General features: G+C 42.2%; 2 protein-coding genes across 5 annotated transcripts in view; both read right to left on the reverse strand.

The window, feature by feature from the left end:
* Window positions 1-6,791, reverse strand: part of TFDP2 (transcription factor Dp-2) — a 52,936-nt gene extending 46,145 nt beyond the window's left edge. For 2 of the 3 annotated variants that reach the window (XM_005489453.4, XM_005489452.4), the window contains exon 1: window positions 6,526-6,791. The gene's annotated coding sequence lies outside the window, so the exon portion shown is untranslated. The remainder of the gene's footprint in view (window positions 1-6,525) is intronic. The other variant, XM_005489451.4, reaches the window with a different exon arrangement.
* A 3,323-nt stretch (window positions 6,792-10,114) lies between these two features.
* The window catches only part of GK5 (glycerol kinase 5), a 30,464-nt gene continuing 21,692 nt past the window's right edge, over window positions 10,115-18,886 (reverse strand). For both annotated transcript variants that reach the window (XM_074547124.1, XM_074547123.1), the window contains 5 exons: window positions 18,493-18,578; window positions 17,574-17,677; window positions 16,213-16,272; window positions 13,885-14,018; window positions 10,115-12,799 (listed from right to left, as the gene is read on the reverse strand). In XM_074547124.1, coding sequence (XP_074403225.1) covers window positions 12,663-12,799; window positions 13,885-14,018; window positions 16,213-16,272; window positions 17,574-17,677; window positions 18,493-18,578 — 521 coding nt within the window. In that variant the 3' untranslated portion in view covers window positions 10,115-12,662. The remainder of the gene's footprint in view (window positions 12,800-13,884; window positions 14,019-16,212; window positions 16,273-17,573; window positions 17,678-18,492; window positions 18,579-18,886) is intronic.

Raw genomic sequence — 18,886 nt, forward strand, 5'->3', positions numbered from 1 at the left:
CCCAGGGCTGGATCCCATTTCCAGCCTGGGCCTGGCTGCTCCTCAGGCTCGTTCCTCAGCGCCAGCACTGAGCTACACGGCCAACAACAGGGGCAGCACTCACGGCTTCCTGCTAAATCAGTGGGGCGGAGCGTGTCTCTTACTGCCCAAATAAGGAGAACTTTCATTAAACATGTGGAATAATTCCCAAGCACTTGAACCTTTGAAGGCTCTTTTAATTCCCCAAACCAGCTTAGTGTCATTCAAGACAGAGTACACAGGGCCTGACATCAGCACAGGGGGGAACACTCATGCACACTTCAAGCATGATCTAAAATGTCTTCAATAGATTCATAGACAACTGTTATCACTACCAAGATAAATCTGGAATTAAGAGAAATTTAGCTGCAGGGGTTTTTTTAAAGCAGACAATCTATTCCATAAGTTCATTTTTTGGTCTCTCACTGGGTTCCCAGCCCATAGCTGACTACTACACAGGCACAACACTTGGGAGTCTCCTGCTTCAGTAGTAAGAAGCAGGTACAGTTTCCTTTCAGAATAAACAGCACATTGTATTTTCACAAACACATTTTTGCCTGAAGAAATTTCATTTTCACAATGGATTGACATTTGAAAAAAAATGTAGTGATTTATATGATGACTGTAAAATGCCATGGTAAGATGGTCTTTGAGCATTGCCAAGAATACATTGGCTCCTCTTTCAATCAAGCTCAGCTGAAAACAGCATCTTTTTGTCTACTGAGATTCACACCAGCTTCTTCCTTACACCAGCCCATACACTGTATGATACATCAGACAATGCTCTAGATATTAACCTGGTTTGGTAAGTTTTAATTTTGATATTTAAAATTTTCCAGAATTACCAGTGTATTGACAAATATATGGAAATGTTTAACCACGCTGTTGAGATCTACTTTTGGCTACACTGGCAGCTGGAAGGATCTTAGCATCCAATGAACTGAAGATAATTTGACATTTGCACTTAATTAAAAATCACCAAGTTATATGGCAACAAAAAACTTGATTATGAAGACTTAGTAGCTATTTCTTCCATTTTTCTCATAGTTTGCTAGAAGCTTTGCTCTAGTTTAATGCCACTATTTAACTCTACTCTTGCATGGGTCAAAGATTATAACAGTGTACATCAAAGGGTAAAGATTACAAAAATTTCATACTTCTTTAATAATAATTTGGTACAAAGGCAAAAAGGGATTTTTCTGGTGATGAACAAGCTCACAAACACTGCTTACAGCACACAATGTTACCTGAAGGGCACAGTTCAATGAAATATACTGCACTGCTCTGAGATCCCAGCCGTGCTACAAGGGACCTTCCCCTCCTTGCCAGTGCTGCCCACCCCCGGCAGCTCCCATTGCTGCCCGGCCCCTCAGTGACACAGCCCAGCTCTAATGCTGCCACAGCTCCTACACTGGGGCTGCAGGAAAGGTTTCCAAATGCTGGGAGCCACCTCAGGCTGGGCACAGGACAGGACCCACCCTCACACCTGGCCACTGACTGACCAGTTCATTCCTGAAAAAAAGCATCCATGATCCCTCAAAGTTTACTCATGGATTGAAATGTGACAACAGGTTGCATATGGCTTGTTCACATGAAGAATTTTTGAAGAATTCACTGGGGTGTGTGCGTGCTTCAAAAATCCATTAGGAAGGGGGATATTTCTGTCTCCAGATCACAGCTTCCTCAATTTCTTATTCAGCAAGAAGCAGGATTAATAATTTGCTTTTGACAGAGAGCAGAAGTCTGCTGTTATACCAAATCAATACACAGCTTGAAATTGTATTAGTTGTTAGTATGAAGTTATTGATCTAAAAAAATATTTGAATGTATTTGCAATTGCAGGTTGAATTTGAAATAAACTGAAGTTTACAATAAGCTGATTGCACCTTTAAGGGAACAGCAATATATTTCTCACATTCCTCAAATCTCAAGGTCAAGTTTATAACAAAAGGAAGTTACCTAACTCCTTCCTTCCCAGAAATGGAGAGCACATGCACACACGGTTTCTTATTTCACTCTGAGGACATAAGCTCACTTTCACTTGCACTTTCTAACCTCATCCATAATTACTGGTCATGTTACCACCATATATTCTTGGATGACCATTACAGTTCACAAGTGACTTTCAGTAAGTCAATGCATTGGCATTTACAAGCCTTAATGAGCAGCTACTGATATATCGGCTTTAATTCCCACAAATAGCATTATAATAGCTGCTACCAAATCGAAGAATTTCTCTATACAACTAAAATTCACAGCTTTAAAGACACTGAGTACCTGTTGCAACCTGCTTATTTCTTTCTGACCTTATTTTTCTTTTTCCCACCCTGAAATCTGCAGTCAGAAAACAGTAAATTAAATGGTCCCTTATTCATACACAGAACATATTTGTGTACACCACCCATGGGTAAGTGGATTATGAATTCCTATCAAATTGACCTTCCCATACACCCAGCCAGATGTTACAATCACCCAAGAGAGGTCAGTGAGGGACTCAACAAAAGCACTAAAGAGGTTGTGAGCCACAACTGAATCATCTGCTATTCCCACCCAAACCAACACGAATCTGGCAGCAGCAGGAACCTGATGGAACAGGAGAAACCTGCCTTGCCAAACACAACACACACAGGAGCATACTCTAAGCTCCACAGGAAAAAATAAATTGAGCTGCAAGACCAGAATTACATTCCCAAATGGAGTTTGGTCTCTAGATGTTAACAAAAATTCCATGGTTTGGACCTGGGCACTCCACTCACTGCCAGCAAAGAGGAACAGAAGCAGTCCCAGCGACCATCACTGCTTCCTGTGACCTCTGTTTGTGTAAAACCTGGTGGTCAGGGCACATCCACTGACTGAAATAACACAAAACCAGTGAAGACAACATCACCTTTATAAAGTGGATGATTTCTACAGGCCATGTTAAAACCTGGCTGGTCATGTCAGTCAAATATCCTATGGACTGTAAACCAGGAAGATCCCAGTGCTGTGACAATTCTGGATAATGCCTTCAAAGAGATCTCTAAAGAAACCCCTTCTAGAATTCGTGCTTAAATGATTTGGGAAGTTACCGAAAATCAAGTTGCCTTCTCTTTTGAACATTATCAAGTCAGAAAGAATGTAACTGTGCCAACACCTGAATTGCTGTAGTTCACAACCAAGCACACTCACAAAACCAAACACTCATTTTCTCCCAGCTTGGTTTCAGGCTCCACAGTGACAGCCAATTCTGGATGTGAGCTGGCTAAAGCATTATTTTTCACGTGTTACAAAAACCCAGGAGTTGCTTTAGGTTTCAGTAAATACAAATATCCTCACAAATGGCTTCACAGAAGACTGTGGATTTTGCAAACCGTGTTCTGAAAGGCAAAGAGTTTCTTCAACAGTACTAAGTGACCAGCTGGACCTCAAATTATTTTCAAACATCATCTTTTTTCATTTAATTACTGTTCTGTATTTCACCAGAAGTAGGATATCCTACAAAGCTGTGCTTTTGTTCCATTACAGTGGTCTTACAAACTGAACTATTGTAGGCCTGCAGTTTTGCTTAGATTTATTTTTATGCTATAAATACTGACAAGCATAAAAGTAAATTTGAGCAGTCTGTAAAGCCCTTTATTGGAAACTATCACACAGGAATCAGACCAAGGAGCAGAGGAGCTCCTTTAATGAAAATATGAAAATAAGATCACTTACTACTGCCTCAGATCCTTGCAGAAGAGTCATGGTCTACAAATCAAATAATGGGGGGAAAAAGAATTCACTTCATTCTAATACTGGATGTTACAAACAACATGAAGAATCAATCCAGGAAGTTCTACAAAATTTTCACTCCCTAGCACACCTGTTCCTTTTACAATATTCCCTTGCATATCCTGGGTTACTTAGATCCCACCACAGACATTTGTGCCCTCAGCTCCACCATGTTGTGTCCTATTGCCACACCAAGACACTGGGGCTGTTTTTCACCTAATACCTAAAGTTTTGTGACAAACCCATCTGATTCCAGTGGTTTCTTGGCTTTATGCACAAAAAAATCCACAAGTGTATTTCCTTGCAGCAGAACAGACAGCTGATTTTCCCTATTTTAGGATTCACTGTAGGTTCATCAAGAGTCATGTACAGTGAATATAATTGGAAAAGTGGTGGAGAAAGTTTTACACCATTATACTCAAAACATGAAAAAGTAAAAAATTTCAGAAATTATCACTTATTAGAGACAGCCCTAAGAACATTATATTAAGGTAGCACACCAGAAGAAATGTAATTCCAAGAACTGAATTAGACTGGCTATGACTAGAACTCATTCTGTTCCACACTGAGGATACAGAAATTTAAATATTTCTCTCTACATAAGATAGGCTGCTCCCTTCATAGCATGCAAGCCACTACTCTATACTGCATTTAGACTCACATTCAGCTTTCAAAGGCACAGCAGCAGGGTCTGCACATCTACACCAACATCATACACCCTGAAGAGGATGCAATGCTGGAATTTGGGTCCCTGTTTCTTCACTAAACCTTTAACAATTTTAGCCAAAGCAAGTGAAAGATCTTCACTGGGAGGGTGCTCCCAACTGCTCAGGAAGTGTGTCCAGATGCACCAGAGGTCTCTGCAGAGCTGTCCAGCACAGACAAGGGCAGCCAGAGATAAGGAATGCTCCTGTCCTGCTGCCATCCCCTGCAAACAGCACTGCTGCTGCCCAGCTGGGTGCTCCCCTGTGCCTCTCACACTGGAGGGCTGCTGCCAAGATGCTCTGCTGAAAACTGCACCTTCCCACCTTGTAAAGGGAGGCCACCAGTCAGAGCCTCTGCAGCAACTAAGAGCATTCCTCTCACTGGTGTGTTTTCTGTAAAATTCATTCTATTAAGATAGTACAAGTCAAATGGTTTCTTTTTGCTATGCAAAGAGGAAGTGGTTAAAAGAAAGCCAAATAATTTGACAGTAATATAAGATCATTCTTAAATTCACCCATGAGACAATCCTATTAATATTTAATATTTTTTTTTCTTTTAGTGTAGAACTAAATCATTTGACCTGTTACTCTGTCCTTTTCTAGAGGCACTAGACTTACTTCACAGTAAGTCACTTTTCAAAAGAAAAGCTGACTTTTTTCCCTCTTGATCACCTCTCCAGCAAAGTCTTTTCTTTTCTATAACACAAACTTCTCCTTAGTCTTCCATGTATTTTTCAAAGTGCTATATTTAACACCCTCCATGTTAATTTGAACAGAAGTTCCTGAAATTCAATACTTCACTGCATAAAAACCACTGGTGAGTATACAGAGCATTGGCATAAATATGGGCTGTGAAACACAGGTCTGCATTTGCCCTGGAACACTGGTCCTCTCAGTCCTCACCACACTTATACAGATTCATTTTTGTGTATGACAGGATATAATATAATAAAAAGAACTGAGGTGAATTTGGGAAGGATAAAGGAATAGAGAAAATCTATTAATTTCTTTTTTAACAGCATCCATTTTTACCAGCATAACATTATTTCTGAAACAAAGATTGTATCAAGTTGCAATTTGTTACAGCACTACACAACCGCCAACATTTTACTACCTTTAGTCAACATAATTAAGCTACATCAGTGATAGTAGTTGAAAACCGTCACTGTGAGCCATATTAATTAAGAGTAAAAAAAAGAAAAGAACTGCTTTCAGAATTACGAAAACTGACCAAGAAATAATTTGCAAAAAACGTTTACCCTGCATATTATATCATATCAATTACAACTATTCATTTTCTCTGTCAAATCAAGAACTTAGAGAGAAAATGAAACCCAAAGTCCTTTCTCCAGAGGAGAGCAGCACAAGCTGTGATACACAGCTCGGCATCCCCCTTTACTCAATGAGGGAGCACGCTCTCATTTGCGGTTTTCTTCCACATTTCAAGGAAGTTTGCTTATTCCGTATTTTCCTGCCATTGTTTGTATGCTGAGCTGCAGCAGACGGTGTTTACACTGGGTTCACCTCTGCCGCGGAGCCCTTTACAGCTGGAAGCCCGGGCAGGCCTGGAACTCCCAGGAAGAGGCAGGCAGGGAAGTTTTGTTGTTGTTGTGCCGGACTGACCCTGTCCCGATAAGAGCGGCGGGTGAGAACCGCCCCGACACGAAGTTGGGGCACGGCCGAGCAGGGCCGGGCTCCCGGCCGGTGCCTTCCCGCCCCGGGGCCGCGGCCGGGCCGCCGCTCGCTCCGCAGCCCGCACTGCCGGCGCGGCCCAGCCCCACAATGGAGGAGGCGCCCCGGCTGTCACCGCCGCCCGGGCCCGCCCGCAGGTGTCGGGCACCGGCTCCCGGCCTCCCGGGTCCGCCCGGCCTGAGGCATCGGGGGGGACGAGGTGGGGCGAGCCCGCGCTGCCCGGGGCACCGGGGAGGGGGCGGCAGGGCCGGCGGGACCGCGCCGCCGGGGGCACGGGGGGGCGGCGGCCGCCGATCGCCGAAGAAAGGCGCTGCCCTTCCCCCTCACGGCCCCCCACACCCGCCCCCCGCTCCCCGCTCACCCGCAGGCCCGAACAGGGACGGAAGGTAAGGCGGGCGGCAGCGCGGGCTGGGCCCAGACAGCGACGCTGAGGCGACGAGACGGCGACGGTCCCTTGGCAGCCGCCGCGGCAAGGAGCGATCCAGTCGCGCCGACGACGCCTCTCGGCCGGGCCGGCGCCGCGCACTCGCCGCTGGCGAGGAGGCCCCGGAGCCGGGACCCCCGGGCGGCCCCCGGTGCGTGGCGGCAGCAGCGCCCGCAGCGCCCCCGGCCCGGCCCCGCCGCCCCCCCGCGCCCGCCCCGCGCCGAGCGCTACCCGGTCCTGCTCCCCCGCACAAGCTTGGCGGCGTCTGCCGGCCGGGAGCGCCCATTGGCTGCCGCGACGCGTGACGTCAGGCGCCCTCCCCGCGCCATTGGCCCGGACCCGTGTGTGTACACACACCGCTCGCCAATCCGCCGGACCGGGGCCGGGGGGGCGGGGCGGAAGGGCGTGGCCGGCCCGGACCCGCGGCCGCCGCCTCTCCCTCGCAGCGCGCGCCGGCCGCTGTCAGGACGCGGGTTCGATCCCCGGGAGGGCTCCCGGCGGCCGCACCTGTCCCGGCGGCGCCCAGGTGCTGTGGGCGGTGCGGAGCGTACAAACACACAAACACAGAAATATAGACTGGCTGTATTTACATACAGCGCGCGGCGCCGCGCTGGCGGCGGCCGCCGGCCGTGCCGCTTATCTGCAAGGAGCTGCTGGGGCTGCTCCCGGGATGCAAAGTTCAGCCCCGCCGCGGGCTCGGCGCCGCGGGCGCTGCAGGAACGTCCGGCCCCGGCGCGGGAGCCGGCGGCAGAGCGAGGCCGGGACCGCCCGCGCACCGGGCCTGGCTCCTGCTGCGCTCCCCTGCGAACAAAGGGCCCGGGCCAACAAAGCGCGGCGGGGCCGGCGAGCAGCGACCGCGCCCTCGCACCTCCGCCCTGCCAGAGCCGGGAGCCGCCGCCGCAGAAACCCAGGCCCCGCTCGGCGCCTTGGAAAAGCCTTAACGAGTGTTTGATTTCATCGTTTCCTTACCGCTTTAAAAAAACCGTTTCAACGAAGCAGGGTTACGTATTCTTACAGAGGACCATATAAATAGAAAGCACTTCTGGGAGCAAAAAAATAAACTCGGCACTAGTTCCATTCAACGCAACGATGCAACATTTGTTAAGTCTTCTCGAGTGCAGCCAGGCACACATCCAAGGCGTGCATTACCCACTTTGCATATTTCTCTAACACAAACGCAGCTTAAAGCCACTGAGCAAGCTGAGCAAAAGGTTTATGGGGACACAAACACTATTTATGTGCTTTAGATCATACATACACAAGATGAAACATGATAAACTTCTGTTTTTCTTGCATTACAGACATTAAATGCTCTAGAAAGACATTTTTAATCCTGTCCCCTTCACTAAAAAAGGAAGGAACATCAAAAAAACAGGTGTTCAGCCTATAAAATCAAGTTCCTAAATGTCAGTCTAAGGAATATTAGCAATATTAGCAAACAAGACTTTTATATTTATTGCAATGGGGCAGTTTACCACTGAAAATCTTGCATGTGCCTAGGAATTTGCAGATTGTGATTTTAATTTCTTTTCATCCTCTATAAAACACTTCCATGGCATGTAGCAAGACCTTTTATCAATATTGGCAGTGTAAAGCAAGATACATTCACAAAAGCAACAGAAATATGCAAACCATTGTGTATTCTCTTGGAGCCCCCTCAAACAGGTACAGCCACAGGCACTAACATGACACACGCCCTGACAGAAGGCACACACTGCCTTCAAAAGGAAGCAAACCAGAAGCAACCAGGTTGGCTGGTTTACCGCACTATTATTAGTTACCACAGCTAAACAAATACTTGAACTCAGCCTCCATAAAGACACTTGGGCTTCACAGAACTCTTTCTGGTTCACTGGTTTATTTACTTCTTTGCAAGAAACACTGATGAGCTGAAGTCAGATACTGGAGCTGACTGTGAACATGAAAAATAGCCCCCAAAGGGAGAAACAGAAGGAAGGTCACTGCTGTAGTTTGCATTTGCTTTCAACAGCAAATTGCAGACCAACTCTGTATACACACATCTATACATATATATTCACACACAATTGAGTTTGAAGGTGGTGAAACAATGACCAACTTGCATGAGTGTAAGTATGCAACTTATGTAACATTCCAAACCGATGCACAGTCTTTCAGAACTTTCACAAATCCCAAATTTTACCCCAGAATGAAGGCTGCATTGAAAAAAAACCCTTAGAATTGGGATTTTAGGCACGCTAAGGTGTGGGTTGAGCAGCTACGCCTGCCCTGCAGTAAGGTCTCATTCTCCCTCCAGAACCCATCTGGTGTCCCAGCCCCAGAACACATCTTGCTCCCCCTGGCCAGTCCGATCCCTCCCAGATACCATCTCCTTTCCCTTTCACAGTACATCACTTTTCAGCGTTTGCTAGTTTTACTGCTTTCCTGCCAGCCCACAGCCCTTGCTGTGATAACCTGCACAAACATTAACCCAAAACAGGCTCCCCCTCCACCACCACCCCTTTTCTCCTGCTCAGCCTGCCCTGACTCCCCCTGAAGCCTTAAACTGACACACTGCCCAACCTCTGGGTCAGAGCACTGCCATATTCCCTGACTCACTGTCACACCTCTGTTCCAAGTGGGGCTCACGCCTTTGTACTCTTTAGCTCAGACCAGAAACAACCCCACCGACAGGCAGGAAATGGTTCTCACCTCTTTCTCTTCAACTGGTGAGCCTCTTGAGCTGTGCCCTGATCCTGGAAATAGTGGGATTAATTGAAGGATCTTGCTACAGAGATTATGCCAGTAGAAGGTATCAGGCTTTCAGCAACTGAGTATTTTGCTTTTTTTACTTTCTCCTGACAAGAAAGCAAGTCTAACTGCTCTTGTTAAAAACCAATGAGAGCAACTGAATTAATTTTACATAAAATTAGCTGTTAGAGTAGCGCACAAAATACTGCTTAAAAGAAAACAGTACTCAAAAATGTTGGTCAAGCTTTTAAATACAGCTGACTTTTTTAGCTATGTAACAAAATTCATACAGCTGCTCAGTATTTTCAACTATCTGGCAACTTTTTCATCTGCCCTTTCTCTCAATATACAACAATTAATCTAATAGTAGCAAGATTCCTCCAACAATAGAGGGATTATTATGAGGCATCACTTTTCATGCCACACAGTCCCCACATATTTACTAGGGCTCTATGTTATGAATGAACTGCCAAACTGATATGACGTTATCTGCTATCAGCACGGTGGGATCTGTGAAGGCAGAATGCCCAGAGATCATTAACACATCTCAACTAATTGCCAATCTTCACATGCCAAGGAGCTGCATTGCTGTCCAATCCAAGTACAACATTAAATCTCAACTGAGTATCGTAAAATGATGAAACTGCAAACTAGTTAATATTTGTAATTTTGTATTGTTTACCTTTACAATCAAACTCAGCTGAGAGAAAATGTAAAATTGCATATACTTTCCAAACTGATGAAAAAAACCTTGAGACAAAAAAATTAAATACAAGCAAAAAGACAGCAGTAAAAGCTGTTATATTTTTAATAAAACTTAGTATGAGTGAGGTTCTAAAATGGTTTTAATCCCCTTCTGTGCAGCAAAAATTGGGACAGCACAGCACCTGTAAAAATATATCTAAAGCTTATTACAAATCCATTATCAATTAATCGGTACCACTTTTAGATAACATCACATTAAGGGCTTCCTGGGAAGATAAATCAATTTTTCTTGTAAAAGATAAGCAAAATACTTTGATCAGTAATCAAATTTCTTCAAAATGTCAGTTTGTCTGCTCAGTCCTTGGGCAACTTCATGTCACAAGCCGTGGCAAATGCTCTGATCTCCAAAGGGTGATCCATCATGGGAGGCTTCCAGACACCCCTCTGTTTCAAAGCTTTACTCCCTACTTTGAACCTCTCCACAACAGAACTCACAGCTCTGCAGGCCATTTGAAAGGCTCAGCTGGTAAACACACCAAGGCCTTTCCACATCCTTAATTTGTAGTGAAGTTTCTCTCCTGTAAATTTGAGGCTAGTGAAAGCCTCAAGTGACAGCTTAAATTTCTGCTCCAAATGAAACAGTGACAGTGGTAAAATGTTTATCCAGAGTGTGTCCTCTAGGATACCACCTGGAGCAAGCAGAATATATAATGTGTTGGGTATCTTCTCTCTCTAGCTGTGCCTTGTCCAGGGTGAAAACCACCACCACATGAAGGTGAAGCATCAGGCACATGGTGCAGAGCTGCCTCCAGCAGAGTGATCTGAACAGGATCAGGTTGAGCTCCTGTCAGAGCTGTCTGGAACACTGCAGCACTGCCTGCTCAGCCCAGCTAAACCTCCAGGCTATCAGGAGAACCTAAGTCAAGGAGCCTTCCACAAAAGGGCAGTAGGTGATCAAAGGCAGATGTTGATGAAACTAAACTCCCTGAGAAGTAAGAACAAAATGTAGAATAGCAGTGACTGAGGCACAAACTTCTGCCAGGAGAGCCAGACTTAAAGCCTTCCTTCTTGGCCTTGGAGAGAGAACCTTCTTGCTAATGAGCATTTTCTTTAGCAGTGACTTTGTGATGGCAGAGCAAAATCCCAAGCTGAATAGAGGTGTTAAAGCAAAACAATTGTTTTACATATCCTGTAACTGCAGAATCTTACCTTACAGCAGGAGGAGGAGTGGAGGGAATCACTTTGAGGGACTTAATGCTGGAGTCTTGGCACTACAGCCTGGCATATTACTAGAAATCAGCAGACACACTTCTGTGCTTCATTCAAGGATTCACATTAGAGAAGGTTAAGGAGAATTGGAAAGATACCCAGAGAAAAGAAAATTGCCAAGATGTAGCACAGGTTGAAGGGCAGAATGTAACAGAAGAACAAGAAAAATGGCACCTTAAGCTAAGGCTGACAAGTAAATGAGATGGAGGCTGAACACAGCTAGAGGAGATGCTCCAACTCAGGGTACATGGTTGAAGGAAACTAAGGAAATGGTGTCTGATTTGACCTTCTGTGTATCAGCACAAGAAAATGAATTATAGTTCTTCAGCCCTGTTTCAATGATGTTAAATCTGTAAACATTTCTTATCTCCAGTGTCTATGGAATACAAATCACGCACAGCTTGAGCTTGATATTATCTGAAATTAAAATGTTTAATCATTTTACATTTTGGAAGCTGATTTACACATAACCCTGAGAAAATTACAATAATTTAGTATTAGAAATAAGCAATTATATAAGAATAATTAACTACACATTTCTTTAATTATATTTTATTTGTTTAAAAAATACAAAAGTAATTTATAGCTTCAAAAATAGACTTTTTACTCCCTTTTAGCTATTAATAATAGGATTTAAAAATGGCCTTGAAGATACTAACAGTACAGATATTTACCAGTTAGAATACCTGGAACTAGTTTTAATGTATCTGTGCTGGCCACTCCAGATAAAATCACTTTTGGTCTTTATAAAATTTTTAAAAATTGAGCTACAAGCTAGCTACAAAGTATCAGCTACAAAAATCCTGGATTTTTTAAATGGAGTGTTAAAAGCCTATTTGCTTTTGTATTTCATCTTGATCTAGTGCACAAAAAATGTGATCACAGCGCCCAGTGTCAACCAAAAGGTGGTAACAGGCTACTGCCAAACAATGTCTTTGTACACAATTGAATTCCTCACAACCCAGCCCCAACAATCATGTTGTTTCTTAGCAATGCCTAGGGGAGTCAATGTGCCTTTTAGTCTTCCTGGATGATGAACACAAGCAAGATTTTAAAGATCTGAAGGGAGGGGAGCTGCTCAGTGAAAAACCCATCCCAGTTGGAACAGCCCATGGGCAGTACATGGTAGGATTTGAGCAGCTGGGCCACCCAAAGGAGGTCACTGAAGGGACACAAATGCTGCAGCTGGACCACAGCTGCCACAGGGATGATGGGATGGTTCAGTACAGTATGGTAAATAATCCAGCAGCAGGGGGGGAACTGAAATACCACACGACTTATAATACACCATCACAAATTTCAGTTATGGTTTTTTACTGTCCTGTTCATGTCAAGATGTTATAAAATATGATTAAACTGCCTTAATTCTTCTAAAATTAAAATACAAATTTCTACCGGTGTGGTGAGTGTTTCATTGCTTGCAGCCATGCATCCATAGCAGGTCTGTATTCCTCTGAATCCTTTTGGGGCTCAAACACTGCTTCTACTTGCCTCAGCTTCTTCAGTTGTTTTTTGTCTGTCCAAAATCCTATAAACAGAAAATTCATTCTCCAGCTCAACTGCAAATATGTTATTTTTGAGTTGTTTTAATCTAAGAGATCCAAAGCAGAAACACAGTAAGAAATAATGACAACTTTTCTTTTTACTCTACCAGCAACTTTCTCAGAGGGAAGCATAATTTTAATATTGTGAAAATCCTTTCCAGTAGGATCCACTTGTTTGGAATCCTGACAACAGCGCATCTGCTTAACTGGGATGGTTTCCAAAGAACAGCTCTGGTACACTGAAGCTCCCTTAGGTTTCATCCACAAAGTGCTTTTGGTTGCAGGTCCTTCTCAATGAAGAAGGGCTACAGAAACCAAGACTTAGCTGCTTTCCTACACTCTTCAAAATTGTATCAATAGCAAGAAGCAGCTGGTGTTACAGATTCCTATCAATTGATGTTATTAAATCATTCTTGTCTATCAAGGGTCTCAACTTTCTTGCACTGTTAATTGCTGAATAAGTCTTATCGAAGCACATAGTTTTTACCTTCATTTGCATTATTTACAGATCAAAGCACTTCAACAAAAACATGTTTTGTAGGTGCATATTAAGCAAAACTGTCAACAGTTTATAGCTTTCAGTCTGGTTAACAATATGAAACAATTCTGTGCGAGTAGAGCTGTTTTTCCTGTTAATAATTAATTTTGTACTTCCATCTCTGTGAGAGCCTCAGAGGATAAAGGCAGTGCTCACAGAGCACAGGACGCAGCCTCAGTGGGATGACAGAGCTGCAGGTGAGCACGGTGGCTCCCTGGCCACAGGGTCCTTCCCCAGCCAGCAGCACTCAGGCAGCACCAGTATGGGAATGGACATGGAATTTCTGAGTCAAGGAAGAGGAGGCAGCAAAGACAGGGTTCACCCTTCTTCTCTAGCAATACATCCTTCTAATGGTACTGTACAGAGAAACAAACACCGTTTACCTTAAATTCCTACCAAAATAGCTAAAGTAATCCTTTGGGGAGGATTTACAATTATTTGAAGTTATGCCCATTTTTGTCTGATCTCTTTTCTACTGTGTTTCCAACATGCATTATATAGGGGAAAAAAGCCTTTTTAATGTCTACGTACCTGAAGCAAGGCCTGCTAGAAAAGCTGCACCAAGACTAGACATTTCTGTGTTTGCAGGTTTTTCTATTTTCTTATTAATTAAATCTGATGTCATCTGCATGACAAAACTATTATTACTGACACCTCCATCAGCTCTACAGGGAGAAGGGAAGAAGTAGTTAAAAAAATGTGTTAAAGTGCTTTTTGCCAGCATTTCAGAAAACAACGTTTGGTATTTCACACTTATGCATAAATCTTCCTGTCACTCATGCACAAATGCATTTCCACTTTGTGGGTAAATTTAGAGGACAGAACAAGGTGCCAAAAAAAGAAAAAAGAAGTTTATAAACTTGGGAGAGGAATGGTAGGCAAACAGGGACACAGGACTCTATCAAAAGCTCTCAAAGTTCTGTCTTTTAAAACTATGCATCATCTTGGCTGAAATATTAGGGTTTATAACAGATCCTTTACACAGTTACCACCACAATATGACAACATCAAACAAACCCTTCATGTGTTCTCAGATCTGGAAAAGTACAGTTTTCCTCAATACCAAATCTCTGTATTAGTTACCTAAATGCCTTCACAGTTGCTTCTTTCTAAGAGGAAGTTCAGAATGAGGCTTCCATCTGTCTATTTTCCTGCTTTGAGACCAATTTAATGGGGAAAACAAGAACTTATCAGTGCTGGTCTTTAATCATCTGAGATTTTGAAGTAATTACTCTTGGAAATGAAATAACTCTAACAAAATGCCATCTTTGAAATATCCTAGATAGATTCATTATGCTCCTGTACTCCAGTACCAGCCATGTATGGAGCTGCTGTTCTATCAAATGTGGTGCAGAGAAGACCTCTAGTGTTTATTGCTATAGAAAGTGCTAGGTAATAAAACTCTTTAGTTATAGGACATGTGGATTAAGACTGAGGGCTCCTTCTCTGAGCTTTCCTTGATGGTGTTGAGACAAGCAAAGAGAAGTAACAGAAACCTGTTGAGAACTAATCAAAACAATGCCCAGAAATCAGGAAGGAACAAGGAATACAGAAAAACAGCCAAAAAAGAAATTAATGAATTTATGGGATAAAAGCAACAACAAAAAAACAAAGGTAATTGATAGATGCAAAAGATGTGTGGACATAAGGATGGCAGAGCAGTTTGCAACCCTACTGAGAACCCCACACACATAAAGAGTGCGTCTCATTATGTTTTAATATTTAATCCACAAGCTAAATTGCTACTGCTTTTAGTTAAGTAATACAGACACTATATAAAACTGCAATTTTATATCCATGAATAAAAAATAACATGATCATACAATTTAAGGTTTATATTGCAAGGTAAATGGAATCAGAATTCTAATGCTCCCTAGTTGTATTTCCGTAATTTCCATATTTTAAGAGTTTTTTAAGAGTTTGCACTTTTAATGTGACTTTTCAATTTTTTGATGCAATTTTCTATGTTAAAAAGCCTCCTAAGTAATCAAAGTTCTGGTACTTTTCATCTTTTCATTAAACCCCTAATCCTGGCTGTTTTTTCACCTTTGCCTTCTCTCTCCAATATGCAATGGAAAGCAGAAACTTTTTTCTCCTCCCACTTCTGTATTCTTGCTTTTTTCCCTCTGAGAGCCTGATTGTGACATGCCTTCCTTGCAGAGGCGCAGGAGGGATGGGAACGCTCCCCTCTGCTCCTGACTGCAGCGCCATGCTGACCCCTGGCTGCCCGAGGAAGGAATTTTGTTGCAGAGCTTTCTGAGCCTCAGAGGGCTGGAGCTCAGAGAAACTGGTGTGCTCAGAGAAGGTCCCTACCAAAATGTGAAATGTGGTCTTCCAGCAATGTTTAATTCAGCTAAATGTGCAAGCATTTTCTAGGGATTACAGTTGCCTCACTAAATTTGATATAGTTCTTCAAAGATTAAAGCAAAACTGATGTTTAAAACTAATCTCTCTCTTTCCCTACAAATAGAACTAGTTTTAAACAATGTCTTCAAAAATTGTCTGTAAAAAACCCAGCACAGAAAATGTCAGTATGAAAGAATGATGACAAAGGGTAGAATGACCTTTGTGGTAGGCATTGCTATATGCACTGTAGTGCTACCTGAAAACATGGATATGCTTTCTTTTTAATTTCTGTTTTAATAATTAGAGCAATTCATTACTCCCCCACTAACAATCACCAATGCCAATAGCTGTGGGTACACTCTACTGCTGCTTAAGTTACATTAACATTTGAATTGGAAATCATCTACTTCTAAATAGCAGAATTTTTACAGTAAGAGAAAATGCATAATAAAGTTCAAACCTGTTTCAAATCAAACTCTCACATATTGAATTTAAAAGTTCTGGGGAACTCACCGAATAGTTCGAAGAGGAATGTGCACCTTCCTCACAATGATATCATAAAGCAGTTTGTTCCTTTAAAAAATATTTAGTTGAATTAAACATTATATATCCCATAAGGTGTTTTCAATGTCTACATAGCCAGAAAATAAATGCAAGGCAAGAAAGGCCTCAGTTCTATTAGAATTGCTGCAATAGCTGAAAATTTCTAGAATGCATAAATTAAAAACCCAAACCCACTGAAACTGAATTTTGGTCTTTGTCACTGTTACAAAGGCAAAGTATGGCTAAATCACGGCCCATTCTACAGCAAGTCACTGTAGAAGGTTCATTTTCCCCACTGAAAGTTACCGAGAGGTTTCTAGAGATGCAACTGTTGATGTGTAACAAGTGGCTTAGAGTGAGGAAAGTAGGCCAACAGTGCTAATTGGAGTTTATCCAGTTATTCTCTAAGGGGAATATCTGAAGCTCCAAGCTGACTTTTTCCAGAAACCATTTCATTTAATGGGAGAAAATCCAAACACAAAGGATCTCTGCTTTTTTCCTAGCTATTTGTATGCAAATAGACAAATTCTTAACATCCTTTTCAAGACACCCATATGTTAGTTCAGAAATTACTGCATCTCATGTAATGTTCAGGCTTATAATGCAGAAGGAAAATCCATTAGAAACCAGCTGCAGCAATTCAGAATGCTGTCCTGCTCCAGACTCTTTTCTGAGCTCTTTGCAGGAGATTTTTAAGCCCAAAGTGATGCTTCTAAGGCATCAAAAGCAAAGCTGTTGACTCCATGGAAGGAATCCATCAGTGCTCCCTAAGTGGCCACAGCACAGTGTGAGCCAGGCTCAGTCCATGCAGGGGATGGCAAAGCAGTGACGTACTGATGTGGCATCAGCAGTGACATCTTTAGCCTTCACAGATCTGGAAGCTGCTGTCCATTCATATCTTTTAAAACTTTTAAGAGGCCTATTACTTTGTTTTATAAGACACCAAAATTTCAAACTTTAAACAAAAGCTGATATAAAACTTTCAGCTTCAAGGATACTTTAAACACAGCTGGAGAGGACTACAGTTTCTGACAAAACACTGTCAGGTGAGGAAGGATAAACTTAAAACAGAAAACTCTTTCAAAACATGCAAAAAACAACATTATTTAAGAATCTCTATATGGTTACTTAATGACAAAAACTCTAAACTAACAAATATACAAAAATTTATTTGTAAAGTGTTAAAAAAAAAGGAAGCAGCTAAAACTCCTTTCCAGTGTAACAGTAGTGTATTGTACAAACTGCAAAAGTCCATGTATTCATTTAACACTGCTGATCTAAATAAAAGCAAAGATAAGAAAATAGAAGCCAGATTATTTAGCAAGCAATACCTGAAAGCTATAGATTCCAATATAGCTCGAACAAGGTGGTTCCTGTTAGTGGAAGGTTTCAGCCCCATAAAAGAGGCACATAAATATGGGTCATCCCCAGAAACCTGCAGAAAAGATGTCACCATGAATTCAGTGAATAATTTTTGTAGGCTTTTGTGAAAGAAGCGAAAGAGTAAGGAAAAAAATAACTTACGACAATTATAGGCAGCATAGTGGAAGAAGAAAATTGAAAACAATATGTAAGAGGCATGTAGTGTTATTTCAGCTTACTCAGCAAACAGTTTAAATTGCTTCTTTCAAAGCAAAACATTTAAGTGACTACTTCCAAATCAAACAAACTAGAAAAGACTCATCCACACAATTTCCCTTTAAAATACATTTAAAATGTACACCAATTGTCTAGGACAGGGCACACTCATATTACTGATACTGCTGGTCTCCAACAAGATTTCACACACATCCCCTCCTGAACTCCTGAAAAAAAGATGAATTGACTTTCAAAACTAATACTGGAAAGGACAATAATACTTTTTATTGATGTATACTACAGCCTGTTATCAGTGACACTGAAGGAAGCTGGGCTATCGGGAGAATAAATAAAATTCTTTGCTCTGTTCCATTAGCATACAGAACTTCGACAAAGGTAAGGTAAAGATGTTAAGGTTCTTCATAAAACCCACTAGTCCTGGGAATGATCAAGCTGAGCCTGGTTAACTCAAACTTTCAGCAACACACTGAGATGAGCTCATACCACTGAAGCCAAACAGTTACTAAGACTTCTAAGAGAGAAATCTCTTATACTGAGCTTGATCATTCCCACGTAAGTGATAAGATGTAAATTACTACCTTTAAAATATAAAAAATAATTTTTAATTGGGTTATTAAAATATAATCTTGATTTTATTAATAATACTTTTACCTGCAACCCTGGAATGAAACAAACACCTTGAGAATCAGCAATACTCTGTGCCATTTCTGCTGTTTCATCTACATCGGTGAAAAGTTCTGTAAAGATACACAGGTGGTAGGATGTTATTATTTCCTTCAATTTCTTCATTTTGTCTCACTAAGAGAAAAACATCTAGAGTCAGACTAGTCCTTTTAAATATTTTCAAACTACATGTTTTAAGGGAGACAATCTCTTCTCTATTTCATGTCCACCAGTCACATCAATAATCCAAAACTCAGATTATTGAATCCCAAATTCAGATGAAGACTAAACTCAAAAGGATTCTCTCCTATCTGCTGTGCTGTAGCCTTTCTATCTTCAAGACATAAATGGGAATTAAGAATGATAATGGCACCAAAGAGTG

This window comes from Zonotrichia albicollis, chromosome 9 (genome assembly GCF_047830755.1).
Source record: "Zonotrichia albicollis isolate bZonAlb1 chromosome 9, bZonAlb1.hap1, whole genome shotgun sequence".
Lineage (NCBI taxonomy): Eukaryota > Metazoa > Chordata > Aves > Passeriformes > Passerellidae > Zonotrichia > Zonotrichia albicollis.